The following is a 19,536-nucleotide window of genomic DNA, read 5'->3' as shown; positions in this document are numbered from 1 at the left end:
CAATCATGCAGTACTGTGTGAACAGTACTTTTTTCTCAATTAGTCACCTCCACTATTTAATTTTTTAAAAAAGCTTTGGATTAAGCTAATCAATTTAAGCATGCAATCATCACCAGTACAACCCTATAAACCACTTACTTATAGCATTTCTTATTTCACTAACCTTCTCAAGCTGCTCTATTTCTGGTGGAAATGAAGTGTTTGTAGCTAAAAAAAAGCCCCCAAACAAAACAACTTCTTGCAAAGCATAAATGGAAGCAAATTTTATAACACTGGTGCAACCTCCCCCTTAATAATAATAGAAACTCCTGATCTTTTCCTCTGTTCCACTCAAAATGTGTTACAATTCCATTCCTCCAGATGCATACACAGTGACAAAAACAAATCCTTTGGAACAGGTAATGTCAAATTCTGAAAGGTTGGTAGAGTTAATTTTTTTTACAGTTCACAACACAACTGATCCTGGAAAGACCTTATAATGTCAACAGAAGGTCAGCATTTGAACATCTGTACTGAGTATGTGTGATCTGGGTGTTCAAGAACAGCAGTATTTTTAAGAGCGTTTGCCAATTAATGTCATCTGGTGTTCTGTACCAAAACTGCAAATCAGGAGGAAGCTCTGCAAATAGTAATGGAAACGTTATTGTGTGGTGTATTTATTAAGAAACACAAAAAGATTAGCAAACATTGTTGTTTTGTCAGGCTATGCAAGCTTTTAATATCTCTAGTCATTCAGACTTTCAATTGAGATTTATTAACCTGTCAAAACAAAAAGCAATTTTAGAACATACACAATTGCAGTTCATTTTAGCACATTTATTGCTCTATAAACAGTACATCCAGTCTTGTCTTTTAAGGGGGCTAAACTCAGGTTTCTCTTCTTGAAACAAGCAATTTCTATAATAGGAAAGTTCTGAGGGGGATGGCAAACACAAAAGCAATGCAATCCACAAGGTACATATTAAAATAAATTGAATTATATTTTTCAGAATTTCTAATACAGCATCCACTCTGATTTTAGAGGCCTGCTTTCAGGGCATATTAACAACGTAATCCTAAACATACCTACTTGGAAGAGAAATCAATAGAACCAGGGAATCTGTGTCATATAACTTTCAGAGTATGGGAAAAAGCCAAGTGATAGCAATTCTTACATCACAGAAGCAACTCAAGTTCTTGCTTCTATGTAAGCATACAGAGGATTGAGGCTAAAGTGATATATTGAAATAGGTACCCACAGGCCATCCCTAGGTCATCATGCAGCAATTAAAGAACATCATACACAGTATTTTGAATACTGAACATGTATATCAACTATACTGAAGTACAGGTATCCCTTGTTCTTCCAACACCTGCTCTGCTCCTAAAGCTACTATTCTTATACGCCAAGGTTTTGTTCTGTACCGACACCAAAATCCTTTTATTAGAATATAAAACTTTCACAGATGAATTTCTTCATCCTTGGAGTGACATTGAGCCTGAAGTGCTTTCCCAGTAATCGCTTTACGCAAAGCCAAAAAATCACATACTAGTCTCGCATGGTGAATCGAAGGATCAGTCATAGCGATTGCTTCTGTTTTTAACAACTGGGTGAAAAAGGAACTTTAGATCTTTTAAAAACTGTTTTGAGAAACAACACTTTCCTTGCTCAAAAACATTTATTGTTTAGAAAGAGGTGGTTTAAACCATTTCACGTCTCTCTCCTTCCTTGTGTGTATCTTAACAACTCTGATAGGAAAGGAACAGCTCGATAGAATTTTAGAAAAAAATATCTAAAATACACAACACAAATACGATCCAGCATAACCAAAATCCATATATTTTTGCTTGTTTCAATAATCAACATTTTTTGGTTGCCACCCACCCAGCCCCCACATTCCCTGGCATGCATATACTTGCTGATTGAGAGAGGTCTTTCATGCTCTGTGATACTTAGAGGGGTGTTTTTCGTATTCTGCTGGGCTTTGGGGCAGGTAGCAGCTGCACTTCTGTTAGCTCCAAAGCACAGCATGACATAAGGCAATTCAGGGAGTCAACAGGCCGGGGCTAGGAATTGGTAGAGGTTTTCTATTTGCAAATAGAAGTCTTGCAAATATTCGTTGAGGCATTTAGCTCGTCCAAAAGGAGCTAAAGTATCAAATCAATCATGGCCACAAAGTTATGTTCAATTATGCACAAAATCAACAACAGACTTCAACAGGAAAAGTCAGAAAATTAACCCTTCAAGTCACCAAAGTCAGAGCGAAACAGAATTTAATAGGCTGTGCACAGCTCCCTGCTGCAACAATCTGTCTCATGGCTCCAACAGAGTGGGGGTGGGGTGGGGGTGGGTTAACCTGCCCTGGGTTGACCTGGGAACCAACCCCATGCTGGATCCTGTTCCTTGTATCTCCTCCATCCCTCCCAACCAAGATCAGGGGTGCCTCCCTGCTCAGAATCGACCCCCTGCTCAACAGCTGCAGAGGCAAATAATCTGTAAATTTTCAGAAGAATGGGAGCAAGGACTATACTTAGCTGTGACTCTTGGTGCCAGTTGAGGAGAAGCCCAAAGCTAATATGACTCAAGGGGATATAGAGACATGTGATACAGAGGCAGGAGACTTGATTATCTAGCACAGGCTTCCTCAACCTCTGCCCTCCAGAAGTTTTTGGCCTACAACTCCCATGATCCCTAGCTACCAGGACCAGTGGTCAGGGATGATAGGAATTGTAGTCTCAAAACATCTGGAGGACCAAGGTTGGGGAAGTATGATCTAGCATTTGCCAAACAAGCAGCAGAACTAGAAAAAAGAAAAAAGCACAGAACAGACAAGAACAAGTTGATACCTTAACATCCCTTCCCCAAAGTTCTATGGTGGTTCAAGATATGGTCCCTTCAATTAGATGCTAGGTCACTAAAAAGCATTCCCTCCCCTCACTCTTGTGTTTTCCTTATAAAGTAAGATTGAAAAAAATGTTTCGGTTTTTCAGACTCAAGATACGCAGCATTTTTAAAACATACAAATCTCTGCAGCACTTTGTCTCAAGATCCCACTTCAGCTCAGATAAGCCCCAAATCTTTCCTAAGTGGCCCTGCTTCAGTTCTTGATTTGGGATTTGTACAAATATTTTGCATATACAACTATACAGATCCAGATATTTATGTATACATCTATATACAAACACAAAAACTGAATAATGGATAACAATGCAAGCAGAATAAAGTAGGGTTTAGGCTTAGTGAAGGGGGCTCCAATCCTAATCCTAGTTACTTGGATTAAACCCCACTGAATTCAATAGGATTTAGGTCTGCATAAAGGTAAAGGGAGCCCTGCATAGACATGGTTAAAATTGTGCTGTTATTTTTTTTTTATATTTAGAACTATCTAACACAAAAGAATTGTTCGGGTGGGAAAACCAACGTCTCTACACTGTCAGCAAAACTAAATAAAGTTTAATATAATTTAAAATCCATGATATTTATTCCCTGTTTTAACCCTGGCCAAACAAGCAGGTTTCTTTAGCTTGGATTTTGGTGGCCCAAGAATAGGAGAAAGTTCCATAACTGGGGACCAGCCACCCAAAACACATTTATTATGGCCTTTCTGCTTGAATCTGCTTCACAGGTAATAGTATTAAGGTGAAGGGTTTGATGGATCAGATATTATTATACAAATGGGAACAAGGAAAATCTCTGGGCTCTTCAGTGATTATTATTACAACTATTCAAATTATTGTTATTATTATTCAAATCCCATTATGAAAAGTTTCTGCCTTTTCCCATATATACAGTACATAGTAAAGAGAATTTCCCAGGTTTCATAAAACTGAAGCCTAGGACGCATTTGGCCGTCAAACAGTACTTTATAAATTACAAATTTACAATCAGCTTATAATTGCACTATATTCATGGCTGCTGTCTACTGAACTAATATAAGATAAGATACTTTGCCCTCTTTACGCAATAAATAGTTTGTTAGTGTTAATAAACTATACCGTGTATGTGGCTTTGTTGCCAACTGAGAGACAGTAATATAGAACAATAATAATAAATATAGCCCTGGCACCTCATAAACTGCAGACAAGTAAGAGAGAAACATGGAAACCCAAATATCAGGATACTTTTAAAAGCAAATTTTTGCAATATGAAATCCTTTTTTTTTAAAAAAAAGGTCTTAAAATAAAGGCTACGGCAACAAAACAAAATGCATTTGGCCTTTCTGAGTTTTCTGCAGACCCCTCTGGAATAATAAATTAAGAGAACAATAAAAATAACGCTTACAGAGCAATTCCTTGTTTTAGTCGGCCTTTGTTCTAAACCTGTGGAGATGCGCAGTTATGACAAGCACTGGGGCAATTAAAAAAGCATCTTCAACTATAGAGGTAAGATCAATACACTGAATCTTTTTAAGAAGAGGATTAATTCATTGCTTGCCACAACCCAGAGCACCTCTTAAAACATTTTATGAGAGAATTCCTGTAAATTAAACCTAACTATTCAATGATTGTTCTGTTGGCAATGCCAGAAGTGCTAAGGGCCTTGGAAAGAGGAAAAACACAACTCAGTGAGTAGTTTATCATGAAATAAAGTTCTTTTTCTCTCTCTTTTTTTGCTTTCCCCACCCTCCCTCCACAGCTTCCTATGGATAATATGCGATAATACATGTAATGAGCTCCCTAAAACAATTAGTAGTATATCTCCAGCGACCTGCTAATCTGAATATAATGTTTTTTACCAAACAACGCATGCTTTCACACCCACATCACATAGAGGGGGAAGAGGGTTACAAAATGTAATTTAGTATTCTGCCTCATATTTCATGAAGTCCCTTACCAGCTGCTTGATATATTATCAAGACGAGCGCAAGCACATTCTGCCCCCTTGACAGGGGCACCCCAAAGAATATAAGCAAATTGTAACTCTTTCCTTACATCACCACTAGTACCTAAGAGAATGGCAATGTTGACCATATTTTCGCTATAACAATGGCTGACATGTTGTGGATATATTACAGAACCTAGGCCAATGGTTAAATTGCTTTCAATACAGGCAATATCTTATCCCACCACTCAAATAAATAAAAAGCAGGCCAGCTGGAGGTGAGGAATTTTGTAGCTGAAAGTCTTATAATCGAAATAAATTGCAAATGCCTCCAGAGTCAGTTTAGATCAGGGTGGTCCAACACATGGCCCTTGAGACCTTTTTTGGTGGCCCTTGGCAACATTCGATGGCCTCATGTTGTCTTCCCAAGCTGAGTAAGCGAGCTGCTGGGCTTTGGGAATGAGGCGTGAGTAGTAACAATGATGATGAATGCAAGCTTTAAAACACAAGTCAATGCCAGGTACAAAGATAACCTACGAAGCTTTGAATAACTCTTCTGTTGGGCATTTGGTTGTGGAATGAGGCGTTGCATTGGAAAAGGGAAATAGTCTCAAACTGGGGAGAGAAACTTTGCACTGACAGCTCAAAACTGGTAGGGTTTTTTTCTCCAAGGGGAAAAGACATGGGGCTTTCATATCAATTCCCTATAGGTGAAAAAAACCACTTGAGGTGGGAAATTTTAAGTTGAAAAAGGACACAAAATGTTTCAAAAGCCATTTTCATCAGCTCATACACAGCATACCCCAGGTTGCTTTGGGCTGGAGTAGAGTATCCAGAACTCTGATATTCATGTGGTTTAAGCCCAAGTGCCTCAATTCTTATCTTTAAAATGGGAATGAATACAACCAATTGTACAGTTTTATGCTGAATACGAATAAGGTAAAAATAGTGAAGGAGCATATGAAAATGCAGATTTCTGCTCTGCTACCAGGTTAGACAACTGCTTCTTCCTTGCAGTGCCCTGCAAGGTTTACGATTTGCCAGTTTCTGCTAATTCTTAGTACTCAATAGTGACAAGCTCTTGTGAAACTGAGGCAGTGAAAAATACTGGAGGAAAACATTCCATATTACAAACCAAGCCTTGCACTTGATTTAAAATTTAAAGTGGGAAAGAAAGTTTTAATGGATACAACTAACGGGAGTTGCATTAGGGCAGCACAAGTTACCCCATTATACACAGCTTGCAAACCATGCATCCAGGGGCATATAAATAAAGAGGTTTGGAATGGAGAACATGCCTTTATTTAGTGCCAACTTGCACTCAAAAGTTCAGTTCAGCTCTCTGGTCTAATGCAGAGTTTCCCAAACTTGGGTCTCCAGCTGTTCTCATCATCCCTAACCACTGGTTCTGCTAGCTAGGGATGGTGGGGGTTGTGGTCCAAAAACAAATGGAGATCCAAGTTTGGGAAAATCCTAGTCTAATGCAATCTATTCAAGGGATTATATAAATAAGTAAAATGAGTTTTAGACTTAAGCTTCATACTGTTTCAAGCACTGTGGGGCAGGGTTGACATGCACAGGGCTCCCTTATTCCAATTATAAGTAAGAAGCCCCAAACCAGGGACAACACCTGCCTAGAAAAGGGTGAGGAGACTTGGTTCAACGTCTTGAATTAGTGGTAGCCAGCCTGGTGCCCTCTATATACTGCTGTTTTAACCACCCACCCCCCAAAAATCCCTGACTACTGGCCCTGCTGGTAAGCGGCTGATTAGATTTTTCAGTCCACCATGTTGAGAGTACCATATTGCCTTCAGCCAACTGAAACCTACACTGTAGAACAGAAATTTAGTATCTATCATCTAATCAATCACAAATACTTTAAAAAGTTACAGTTAATGAAGTTGTTGCCTATTTGAAAACCTAATTTTGCATTTTGCTTCTTTACTACTGGGCTCAGGAGGCAAATGTCTTTACTCTGTTTCAGATAAAGGACATACAGAAATAATGTCATGTTCAACACTCAAAACAAAAACATCATGAAACGTGTTACAAAATGTCCTATTCTGAACATTTAGAAGAGATTGCTTGCACTGATAAACAAGAGCTCAAATGTTGCAGGTGGAAAACTCGGTGTCCAAACAGTTAGCACCCAGATTTATAAATATATTGGACACACTTAAAACACTCCTGTTCATTTGTAGTGTACAGCAGCAAATCGATACACATTTGCATTGCAAACCATTATACACAACGAAGAAATAGAATCTTTGCCAATACTTTCCCACTTGGTTTTTTTTTATAGTTGCTATCAAATCTCACATAGAACTTACTATATTATATAAAGAATGAAAATCAAAGCATGACCTGGGATTATACACTGCCGCTTTTATTACTATGATTATTCCTACCTTTTCTGGAGGCGGAGGAGGGTTAAATCTCTTTGCACAGACTAAAAACACATCAGGCTCTGGCTTGCCAGCCTTCACTTCAGGGTCATCTCCCAACACAATATGATGAAATAAATTAAAGAAGTCTTTGTGTCGACTTGTTTTCATTTCAAATGTCACCTGAGATGAGCTGGTGGCAACAGCTATGGGTATGTTGTGTTGATGTAGATGGTGGATTAGTTTTTCAACACCTGTGAAACAGAAAAAAATATATATGAAAGTGTTAAAATACACTTGTTTGAGCAAAAACAGAGGAGCTAGATTTACTGGAGTTGTTCACCCCACCTTCTGAACTTGATTTAGTTAGTTCTCTTTCCTGCTTTCATCAAAAGACTAATGGTTGATAATAGACCTATTTGGGTGTTTGTACCTTGTGTGGGATGGTTTTCGTTGCTGCCTCCTGTATAACTCTTGAGAGTCCCACGGATTGCAAGAAGATCAAACCTATCCATTCTGAAGGAAATCAGCCCTGAGTGCTCACTGGAAGGACAGATCGTGAAGCTGAGGCTCCGATACTTTGGCCACCTCATAATAAGAGAAGACTCCCTGGAAAAGACCCTGATGTTGGGAAAGATTGAGGGGACAAGGAGAAGGGGATGACAGAGGATGAGATGCTTGGACAGTGTTCTCGAAGCTACTAACATGAGTTTGACCAAACTGCGGGAGGCAGTGGAAGACAGGAGTGCCTGGCGTGCTCTGGTCCATGGGGTCACAAAGAGTTGGACACAACTAAATGACAACAACCTTGTGTGGATTTTAACTGTGTGAGGGGGAACATGTGGCTGCACCTTCTGCCACTGACATTACATCCTCACTGGCTGCACCACCCATTGCTCATCTATTTTAGTCCTTGTCCATAGAAGTTCCATCTCTCTAGTCTTGCATAGCTTTAAAAAAATAATTCTGTAGTCCCCAGGGCTGCAAGTGGTGGAAAAATGCCCCCTCCACAGAAAGAATCCTGTTGCCCTAACAGGTCCTTGGTGGTGGGCTGCATTTCTCATACATGAGTTAGTCCCTGTCTAAGCCAATGGAGAGTCTGTCTCAATAAACTTGCACAGGGGGAGGGAGTTTGTAGCCCAAAAAATGGTGCAGCAAATGCTCCAAGGACCTTTAAAGCAACAGAAACCTTCATCCCTACAAGCTGATTTCAGCACTATAATATTGCTTCTGTTTAGCAAGTAGAAATACACAGTACAAATGAACTGAATCTGAACTTTTTTTAAAAGGTGATGGATTTTTTTATGAAAAAAGAAATAGCAAAAACAATTTTGAATATGAAACAGGAAAGTAAAAAAGGAAAGTTTTCTACTGCACATCCTTGCAGGTGTATAGAAACCACAAAGTGCATCATACTACATAAATCAAAATAGTATGTAGAGAAGACATCTGTAGAATAAAAGGAACTGTGTTGTAATACATGAACTTCTGGCCAAAAAAAAACAAATAAAAGGAAGGGACGTAATGCATATTTAGTAGGTCTGATGTAGTTAATAAAGCTGAAAGGATCAAAATATATAAACCTCAAGAACTTTAAACAATAATTAGTCACATGCCAAATTTAGAACTCTGAACACAGATGTATTTTTTTTTTTAAATCCTGACAGAATTGAAGTATTTCTCATGGGACAATAGAAGCTTTCAGAAAGGAATAATTCAGCATTTTCCATTTGACAGCTCTGAAAAATACATAAAATAACACAAACTTTTTCTTGTGGCTTTATTTTTCCCCTGGTGCTTCTGCTCTTTCTAGTCTGCTGAAACTCAAGTAGCAGCAATTATTTTGGTGAGAACGATTCTCTTATTTACATATTTTGCTTTCCACAATGTATTTGCATTTATCCTCTGATATTAAGGATACATATGGGGCTCCTCAATTCAATGGGGCTTTCTTTTGATTTGGAATTTGCATTACACTGCAAAGCATGCACAAAAAACGTGTATTCATTTATGTATTATTTCCATATACAGACAGCTTGCTACCTGAAAATCTTGAAGCAGTTCACAATAGATAAAATACATATATAAACACAGTACGTACAATAAAAACCGTGTCAAATTATTCACATAAAAACTGAAATATAACCGTATACTTAAACACAGTAACACTATAAGATCGAAGAGCTTTACACAGCAACAAAATGTAAAATTCCAACAAACCAACTTTTTGCACAACCACACATGCAATCTCATTCACCACTACTTTCGCACAACCACTACAATCGCTCACTGCTTCATACATTATGTCTGTTAACCAGCCAGGACATTCATATACCACTTGTACTCAACAATATGCCATACAAATTTATTGAAATGCTAGTATTATAAGCCTTTTTTCTAGCAACTGGTCTGTCCTTATTTTTAATGTTGTAATGTATATCAATATGCTTTCTGGGACCCTCCAAAACAGCAAAATAAGTTTAAATCCAATTGCACATCTTGACAGTAGAAAATCCAGGTCCCTTTTGTTTAAAAGGGAGGGGGAATGTTTAGGAGGCATTTCACCCTCTCTGCAGACTATAATTAATGCAGTGACACTTTACAGAGGTCATTAAACTTCCTTGCCAACCGTTATTTTGAAAGAAAAACTATCACTTTTATTCAAAACAGCAATAGTTTAGCAAATGTTTACCAGTCTTTCCACTTGGGACTTTGCAAACCCAGGTGAAAGGATAAAAGAATTACTACATAAAGCCTCAGGATACATACATGAAAAATGAAGCAGTCTGCACATCACTTAGAATTTATTTAAACACTTTTAAACCCTTCCACCTTTTTTCTTGTCAAGCGGGTCTGTGTTAAACATTTAAGGTATTTTCAAATACTGTGGTATCTGTGAAGCGGTTGGGGATAAAACATAACTGATTAATGCCAGGGTGGGTTGATTTAAATCATGCTCTTTTAAATAAATGATTCCAGTCAAGTTTCCCACAATATTATTTTTCAACCAAGTATGGATACTAATTAGCTCCTGTAGCAATTTTAGAATATTGATATGCAACTAAATATATCCTGTATACTACCTAGGAAAATAATGCAGAACTTTAATCATATGGCCCCATGTGCCTTTTGCATTATCTGGGTAGTTGGGGGCAGCTGAATTCTGAAATGCGTGGATTTCTGAGCAAATCCAGGAGCCAAGAGATTTCTAGAAAGGGCTTGTAGTTATTGGGCATAACATGAGATCAACAATCAATAGCTGGCTTGTTTGCTTAGCAGTCACAAATAATCAAAACTGATTATATTGCAGACCTCATCTATTTACATGGATCTTCCAGGTTTCTCTTTCATTTTCTTAAAAAACCTGGTTTTGACCAACTTTCTTTTCTAATGTGTCAATGATTCAAAATAGACTTCAACACGTTTCCATCAAATTTAAATTTCACTGCAGGGGGCTGGGGACGGACACAGTGGGTTTTTTAAAAAAAGAAAGCAGGTTTTGTTTTGTTTTTACAAAATCAATTCTGATTTCCAGTGCCAGGTTTATGTATAAGCTAAACAAGCTATAGCTTAGGGCCCCACTCTGTTGGGTGCTCCCAAAATTTAATATGAATATACTTCTTAATTGCATTTCAGTTCAGCAATTACTTTGATAACATAAATATTTTGTTATGTGCAAATGGCATTTAGATACCTATAAGGTCCATAAATTACCATATAGCATATATTCAACACAAAAAAACAGTGACAATTTGCTGTTGACAAAGGACAGCTGGACATATAAAGGGACCCATTATCTTCAGTAGCTTAGGGCCTCATCAAACCTAAATCCGGCCCTGCTGATTTCTGATTGACATGAGCTAAGAGAATAGCTTGCTCTATACTTTATCAGTTTGGAGCATCAGTGGAAGTGGCTATGAAACTAGCATCACATCCCACACTATAACTAGAAGGGCTGGGTATCTCAGATTTTAGGATCACAAATGCAGTACTCCAGACTTCTGTAATTAGCCCTTTGGACTCTTCCCAGACCGTACCCCATCTCCTTAGAGAACTTCACTGGCACTGCTCCATTCTTCTGCCTGGCTAGAATGTGTCCCTGAGGTATGATAATGTCCCTGAGCTACGAAAATGCCTCTTCTTTAAAGGGATATTGTTTGCACAAGGTTCTGGATGGGGGATCTCAAAGTTTCAGTGAAAAACAAAGTAGATTTGGCACACCTTTAAAGGCCATATTCTGAAAGATCTACAACAATTTCTACAAGCTGATGTTATGTTAACAATACTAGTTTACACATATTTCCCCTTTCTTATATCTCACAGTTACACCTTTGAATTGCATGGAGCATAAGATGTGTACAAGTCATGTATTTTCAGTCCACCAGATGACCCCAAATCCTGTCACTATAGCATTAACATTTGATGCTTAATTTTTCTAATGCTTAGATTCTCCCAGCTACAGCAAACATCACTATGAAACTTTGCTTACAGGCATATTCAGCATTGCACTGACTTTGGTAGGGGGTCGATTTTTTCAGCTAGAGAAACAGAAGTGGAGATAATATTGAGAGGAGTAATTTTTTTCCGACACTTAAAAACACACCATTTACTAGCTTTACTTATGATTCAACTGGGCTGAGCAAGCAGTCCTTAAAGGGTATTCAAATCATTTAACATATTAAAAGCAAGTCTCTAGCACAATTTTTGACCAGACATTAAGTTAAGATAATGTGGCACCAGGCGCTGTGCAGTTGGTGCTGACCCATGACAGGGCCTTTTTGGTGGTGGCTGTGATGTGCATATGTCTCCAATATTGTGGTTCGAGGACCCGATCCCTGCTTAGTGAAATGAAGACACACGGACACGTAATATAAGGTTAATGGGCAAGAAAAGGCCACAACTTTATTGATTACAGCAAGTGAAAAGGTATTGGCTTAGGCAATCACGACAATTGACTCCACCCACTCGAAGAGGGGTGAGCCTAAAAAGGGGGTTTATTCACCAGTAGGTGGAGCCTGTTGATGCTAATACAACTATAAGCTCTCCCCTGATGTCACCGAGGGTCGTGCCATGGCCCCCCGCCACACAGGCATCGGACAGGATCCATGACCGCCAGATTCCTTTAACGGAATACCCAAAATTGAAGGCGTAGGTGATGGCCACACCTAGCCCTTCCACACACCACAAACACATTCCAATGCCTAACCTACCCACCAATACCAAGAAAGTTGTGACGATTGCTACGAGGTAGGCGAAAAAACCACAAGGCCTAATGCCAAATGGAAAAATTCCTACCAGGCCCCCCCGGACAACCTGGGTGACCAACCTAAGGTCCATAGCAAGGCCAAGAGAAAAAACCAAAACCCTGAGCTCTAAGGGAGTGGAGGGTGGGTGACTCGCGATGGGAAGGCAGAAAATGAGGCCGCATGGCTGGCGCAGTAGCAAGTTGAGCTGCAAACCTCGCCCCCTCCAAGCCACCCGATTGGGGGCTTACCTGTGGGCGAGGTGTGCCAACCAGGTGAGTGGGGGGAGCAGGGGGCAATGCCCCCTGCATGAGGCAGACATCGGGTCCTGCCCACAACCCCTCCCCTCTTTGCAAGAGGAGAGGCTTTATCAATTTCAGGACAAATACTCAGGCATTTGGTGGCTGAATAATGCTGTTCCTGGCAACACTGTATGAAAGGATTTTAAAACTGTTAACTATTTTAGTAAGTTTTTAAAGAACAAAAACATGGATGTGTTTGCTGCCCTGGGCTCCTTTGGAAGGGAATGATATAAGTTCAATAACAATATCTATATAGGAAGGCCTATACAAAATATGGGGACGCGGGTGGCGCTGTGGGTTAAACCACAGAGCCTAGGACCTGCCGATCAGAAGGTCGGCAGTTCGAATCCCCGCGACGGAGTGAGCTCCCGTTGCTACCCGGTCCCTGCTCCTGCCAACCTAGCAGTTCGAAAGCACGTCAAAGTGCAAGTAGATAAATAGGAACTGCTCCGGCGGGAAGGTAAACGGCGTTTCCATGCGCTGCTCTGGTTCACCAGAAGTAGCTTAGTCATGCTGGCCACAGGACCCGGAAGCTGTACGCCGGCTCCCTCAGCCAATAAAGCGAGATGAGCGCCGCAATCCCAGAGTCAGTCACGACTGGACCTAATAGTCAGGGGTCCCTTTACCTTTTTATACAAAATATGGGAACACTGAACTTCCATCATGTTCTTACTTGTTGACCAATCAGACTTACTTTATCTGTCTGTCTCTGTCTCTCTGCATTTCCTATCAGATAGGGCTGCTAGGCTAAAATTAGCAACCTAGAGAATATCGTGTAAGAGGCACTTAGTCATTTTCTGCTGCTTAAGACAGATGATTAAAAACTGTGTCTTGGTGGTGCAATAGCTCCCAGGGATTTAGACATCAGTATAACAGAAAATGTAAAAACTGTAGAATCTGTTATGTTTTGGTCTTAAATAGGAACAGATGTACCAGAGATGGATTCTCAATAGGAACACAATCAATTATCTATTTCTTCTGTTTCTTTTAAAGTAAAAAAATAAAAATAAAAGTCTTCATCTACAACAATTCTATGCAAATCCCTAGAACTGCAGGCTCAAAGCAGAGAGCCTCCATTTTTAAATGTGTGACAAAGTAGCACAAAGCAGTTCTTGGAAAATCATTAACACATCCATTTGGAAAGTTACTCACATTTCAACAAGCAATATAAATTAAAGCATTATTCCCAGTGGAAAATCCAGTAAGGAGCAATTGTCTTTTTAACTAGCTTAGGAAGTAGAACACAATAAACAGCAGCAACAGAAAACATGGAAATGATGGCAGTATTGTGGTATAGCTCTCTGCTATATCCCGTAGTTTGCCAAACACCACTTTATAGGACAATTACAGGTTCAAGCTGGGGGGGGGGCACTTAGGTTCCCATCATTTTGGAGAGAGGCAGACTAGTAGGTGCTGAGTTGCATATTGGTTTCCCATCACCAAGGTAAAATAAGCTTAAAACTATTTGGCCTTAAATAACCATTCCAGAAATTCTGTATTTTCTGCTATTATTATCGACATCATCATCATCATCACAAACTCCCATTAAAAAGTCAAATATAGGGATATTATTGCATATTGTCTTTTATGCACCTTTCGAAAAGCATTACTTTATTATGCATGACTCTTTAAGTGAAGGCAAGCAATGGCCATAGCACTGGCTTTCAGATTCTGGCATGTAGAAACTTTGCATAAATGGGGAATTAAGAAGAATAAATGCTCCATACTGTTGATTTCCCAATTCTCCTGTAATGAAGAGTGGCTCTTGGATATGACAAGAGTTAATTATTTGTATGTAGGGGTCAATCCACAGACAGGCTATATGGCCTATTTTTGTCCATGTGATGATTATGCATGTGAGTGCATGGCTGAATGGGGAAACATCTGAGTGAAACAACTGGAGCCATTTTCATGAACTGGAAAACATGCAGAAAGGGAGAACAGAAGCAGCTCCCATTCCATCAACTTTCTTAACATACACTTAACATATCTGCATTCATTTTATATATACCGGTAAATTGATTTTTTATGAAAGAGCAATAGTTTATTTGCTTAATATAGCTATTCAACCCCTAATTAATGCATGGTGTGGATTCAAAGGTCTAGAAACTTGAGTATGGGATACTAGCTGTGCATTATTTTTACTCACTACTGATGCCTTCCTTCTTCCAAGTCCTCTGGCATAAGCAGAGAGCTTGTGCAAGGAAAGCTCGTGTTTCTTATATTATGGCAGCAGGCAGAAGCCAGGGGCAAGAGGACTTACACCACTGGTCTTCTCCAATGCCCAGCACAAAGAGAGAGATTAGACACTCTCCTTCTCTGAAGTTCTTCTCCCCCCCCCCGCAAGTTTGTGCTGTGTTTTTAAGAAAGCAGGAATGATGCAAGTCACTCTTGTCGCTTCTGCAAAAACCCAGCCAATATTTGTTTTGTTACTGCTGTATTCTGCCCAGTTGGCACTGACCCTTAAAAGAACTTTCTCATTGGTGGTTTCCCATTTGTGGTGAGCTGCACCCCTCACTGTTAACATTCAGGACAAATTTAGAAACATTCTTTTTCACCCAGGCATTTGGTGGCTGAAAGAGACACCGTTCCTGGTAACTTTGAAAATATAAATTGTGAGAATGTACAACATGTTGTTAAAAGTTTTTAGAATGCTTTTATTGCGCTGTTTGCTGATTTGCAGGTCCGTCCCCCCCCCCCCGATTCCTTTGGGAGTAAGAGTGATCCAGCAGTACAACAATAGTCACCCCTCCCAATGCACATGCCAAAACACTTGACAGGGGGGGTCATGCCTGACAATGTGGAAAATGAACACAGACACACATCCTAAAGACAGTATTCCCTTTAATAGGTAGAGGGTAGGGTAACATTGTTTCTGGGCATCCATGGGACACTACAGAAGGTGTGGAGAGGCCTGTGAAAACAGCTATCAACAGCTTAAAAACACACGGCAACTAACCATACATGCATTCAGAGCTGTCAAGTAGAACAATATCACATGTTCTCTCCCCCATATGCAAGAGACAGATGGCATTGCTGAAAAGTGCATCATATTTATTCTTAGAAGACACCGCAGTGGGTTTTTTGAGAAATAAAAAAAAAGTTCAATCTTCCAAGGTGATGAGGAAACAACCAGGCACCAGAGGAAAGCATTTTGTGAATGTAACTATTCAAATTCAAACTGCAAGATTTAATTGGATATGCACACATTTGATTAGAGGAAATACAACCTGGCATCAATGCAGCTGTGGGGAACATTTTTTCTTGCTTCGTTTTACTTTCATGCAGTAGTTCTTCTATGGTTATCGGAAGGTCCAGGGCATCTCGCATGATTGTTAATCCCTCCAATGTCTTTTTACCCATTGCTAAGGATTTTACATCCCAGGTATAGGTTTTTCCAAAGCGGTTGCAAATTTCTTGGAACACAATAGTATACAGACGTTCAGTATCTGAGGAAATAAAAAACACACAATATTAGTGGCATGATGTCAGAATGGGGCGTAATTACAAATTATGTTGCATTCTTGGAGGGAAAAGACAGCGCTCCTATTGGTGAACATGTTGGCAAGAATAAAAGACAATACAATAGGGTCTTGAACTCTTGGCCATAAGAAATTCATCTTGAACATCATGTAAGCCTTTTCTGACAGGCAAAACTAATAACTTCTGACTTAAGGTCACAGCCAGGCCACCCAAATCAGGGTGCCACATAACCTTTAACATTAAATACATGGCAACAAGATTATAAATTCACATTCACACTGCTATAGAAGACAAACCCTCATATTTTCAAAACACACTATTGCAGGCTGCAATGCACAATTACGTCTTTGGAACATATTTGTGGAAGAAAAAGAATGCCTTAATTGGGAGGTAATCTTTATCTTGGAACTGAAGATAACAAATGAAGAAGGAAATCCAGTACTCAAGGGATGTCATTACATATTCTATTTAAACTATAAAGTAATTTATTTTGCAAGCCTTTGAACAGGACTTTAAAAGTTCTTCAAAAGATGCCACAGCCTGCATTATATTGCCAGTGGCACTGTTACATTTACATCTGACTAGATTTCAATTACAACCCTATAACCTGTAATCAAGGGGGTTTAAGAGCAAGTAAGTTCTCTTCAGGCCACACTCATGCATATAAAGTTTCAGCCCAAGGAACCAACCTTCTCCTGAATTCATTAGTTTAGAAAAAGGCAAGCAAACATAGCCATTATGGTACAGTTTTATTGCGGCTCTTAAAAGCAAAGTTGTTGAGCACTTGTCCCCCAGTAAGGTTAAGGGGTCTAATTTTTTTAATTTGAGGCCTACTGCACAAAAATACAAAGGTAGGTTGACACCGCTGGTTCACGTGATGAAGATTCATTGCTATCCATTAGTCAATCATCATGGCAGATTTGGCCATAGCATTCTTGACTTCTTTTTAGCATTGCCTTAATGTACCAGTAAGGGTTCAATTATACCACTGCAGCTGGCAGTGGTCAGTTTCCAGTTCTTGAAATATGAAATGATATCACTGGATGCCAAAGGATCTCATTACCTTCAGCATCACCTTGAATGCTGACAATGTAGACCATTTCTTATACTTCCTTGGAGGAAAAAAAGATACTTTCCCCAAAAAGCATGTCCAACTAATCCATTAACAGTCATTCCATTTGGCTGCAGTAGAGCTGAAGACCAGCTTAGATGAAGTGTCATTTGGCTCTTCCCCTTCTCAAACTGTCTCCCTCAATGGCCATATAACTTTAACAAGTATTAGTTCCTGAATTTGCTTGTCTTCCTGTTCCCTTCCCATCTTCCCCTCACCTCTGCTGCATTATAATCTATTTATCAAAAATCTACAATAAGCAACAACAACAAACAGTGGATGAGCACCACCTGTTTACTTCATGCGAGTTTCCAACTCCCAAGTGGCTCGCAACTCAACATTTCTAGATTCTGCATTCTTATCATGAACCTGACTTTAGCTGTAGTAATTTCATGCAGTAAGCATTTGAGGTCATTTTGGCAGGTCAGTTTGCTAGTGCCCAATGGAAGGGTGATCCATATACCTCACAGAAGCCATTACATCACTGTGATAGAGGAGTGAAAAGACAGAAGTGCAGGGCTACCATCAGCTCTGCTGAGAAGCTGTCATCTGGCAGCAGACATTACATCAGGCTGCAGCAGAGGGAGGAAGAGAAGGGATGCAGCCTCACTCTATCATCACAGCTGAAAAACCAGCAATTCTTGAATCCTCTCCCTGAACTTTTCCAACTCTTGCGATCAGAATCATGGATTCCTCAAAAGCTCACAAAGTCTCAGTCAGCACTATTCCAGTGACTAGGCTCGAAAAGGTGCCATGACTGATAGCCTGATGATGCATGCAATACACAAACAAACTCATACCCTGTTCATTTGGCACTGCCTGATGCTCACAGCAAGCTTATGTGAAAAGGAACTGGCAACATAATTAAGATGTATATCCTTATTTTTAGTGCTGAAAAAGTTCTGCTTCTATCTTGGTTGCAGGGAATCACTGATCTACCAAGAGATTGAGGAGGACTCCTTTCTATTCTTATACCCTTCAATAATATACCAAAATATAGTAGAAATAATGATCACACAGAAATGACAATAAAACCTAGATTTCATATTAAGTCTAGATGCAGGCCTATTCATAGAAGCAAAATTCCCATAATGGAAAAAAAAATCTCCTGAATCTGGGCTTGAAAATAGATGGGCTATAATTTTGGAAATTTGTTCAGAAGCATCTTCTGCTAGATTAAAACAATTACACCAGAGACACCCAATAGGCACAATGATTAACACTAATTTCCTCAGTTGGGTTGTGTGATAAACTGTCCCCGGTGTAACAAGCATATCTGAATTCTGAATATTGTTTCAAAGTTCCTATAGCACATGCTACACATATATTGGGAGTGTAGTTTAAAACCATTAAAATGGATGGAACCTCAAAACAATTAGCAACCTTTGAATGATGAGTCAAAATTCTTCAACAATATATTAAAAGACAGGCGCAAGCTACACATATTGCAGCACTTTTTTTTATAAATCTCTTCTGAAATAAAAATAATAATGTGATTGCCAACAACTAAGGATTGCAACTAATTTAATCAAGCAATGATTTGAAATTAAGTTTTTTTTATTACCACTTAACATAATTCAATGAAAGTATCTATAACTCATCCTAATGGGGAGCAGGTATTCTATTCTTTTAGGCTTTAGCTGCTGCAAACAAGTTTTTTGCCATATTATTCAAGACAGCATAAGTACTTGCTATAAATGGATGCTACTGTATGCACATTACGTTTACTGTTGGTTGGGTGTAAAAAAAAATGCTTGTAGTTTGCTTCTTGATTAAAAATGTAATTCACTACTGCAAGAGTTCGGTTGTTCAAACAGTGTAGTATTGTCACAACTGTTGTCCCAAGAAGGCTCAAGCAGAGAATTATTATTCTTATATAGTTAATCCTTAAAATATGAAGCATAATCACACAAATTTAAAGTGTACTCACACTAATTCATTTAACAATTTTTACTGTATACAATGGTGTTTGGCTAAGGAAGTTTGTAAATTTAAGAATTTTTCAACCAGGCAGCTTTTTGAATAGTCAGGTCTCTTAAAAGCCAGAATGGGGACTATTCAATACTTTTTCCTACTTGCATCTCCGGAAGGGGGTATTGGTAACGGATAGTCATGATTCTGGTATCATGAAGGTTCAAATTTTTGACTTAAACCCTCAAGCCTATCTGCACCACAGTTATCAACTGATGAGCTTATATCTGAGGGTTGGGAC

The 19,536-nt window shown here is 39.2% G+C and overlaps 1 protein-coding gene across 1 annotated transcript in view; it reads right to left on the bottom strand.

The window, feature by feature from the left end:
- PUDP (pseudouridine 5'-phosphatase) overlaps window positions 1-19,536 on the bottom strand; it is a 58,268-nt gene that overhangs the window by 20,487 nt on the left and 18,245 nt on the right. The window contains exons 2-3 of the mRNA XM_053387269.1: window positions 15,961-16,179; window positions 7,210-7,439 (exon numbers count right to left, since the gene is read on the bottom strand). Coding sequence (XP_053243244.1) covers window positions 7,210-7,439; window positions 15,961-16,179 — 449 coding nt within the window. The remainder of the gene's footprint in view (window positions 1-7,209; window positions 7,440-15,960; window positions 16,180-19,536) is intronic.

Source organism: Podarcis raffonei, chromosome 4 (assembly GCF_027172205.1).
Source record: "Podarcis raffonei isolate rPodRaf1 chromosome 4, rPodRaf1.pri, whole genome shotgun sequence".
Lineage (NCBI taxonomy): Eukaryota > Metazoa > Chordata > Lepidosauria > Squamata > Lacertidae > Podarcis > Podarcis raffonei.
The sequence above is the reverse complement of the archived record's forward strand: the minus strand, read 5'-3'. Positions and strand labels throughout refer to the sequence as shown.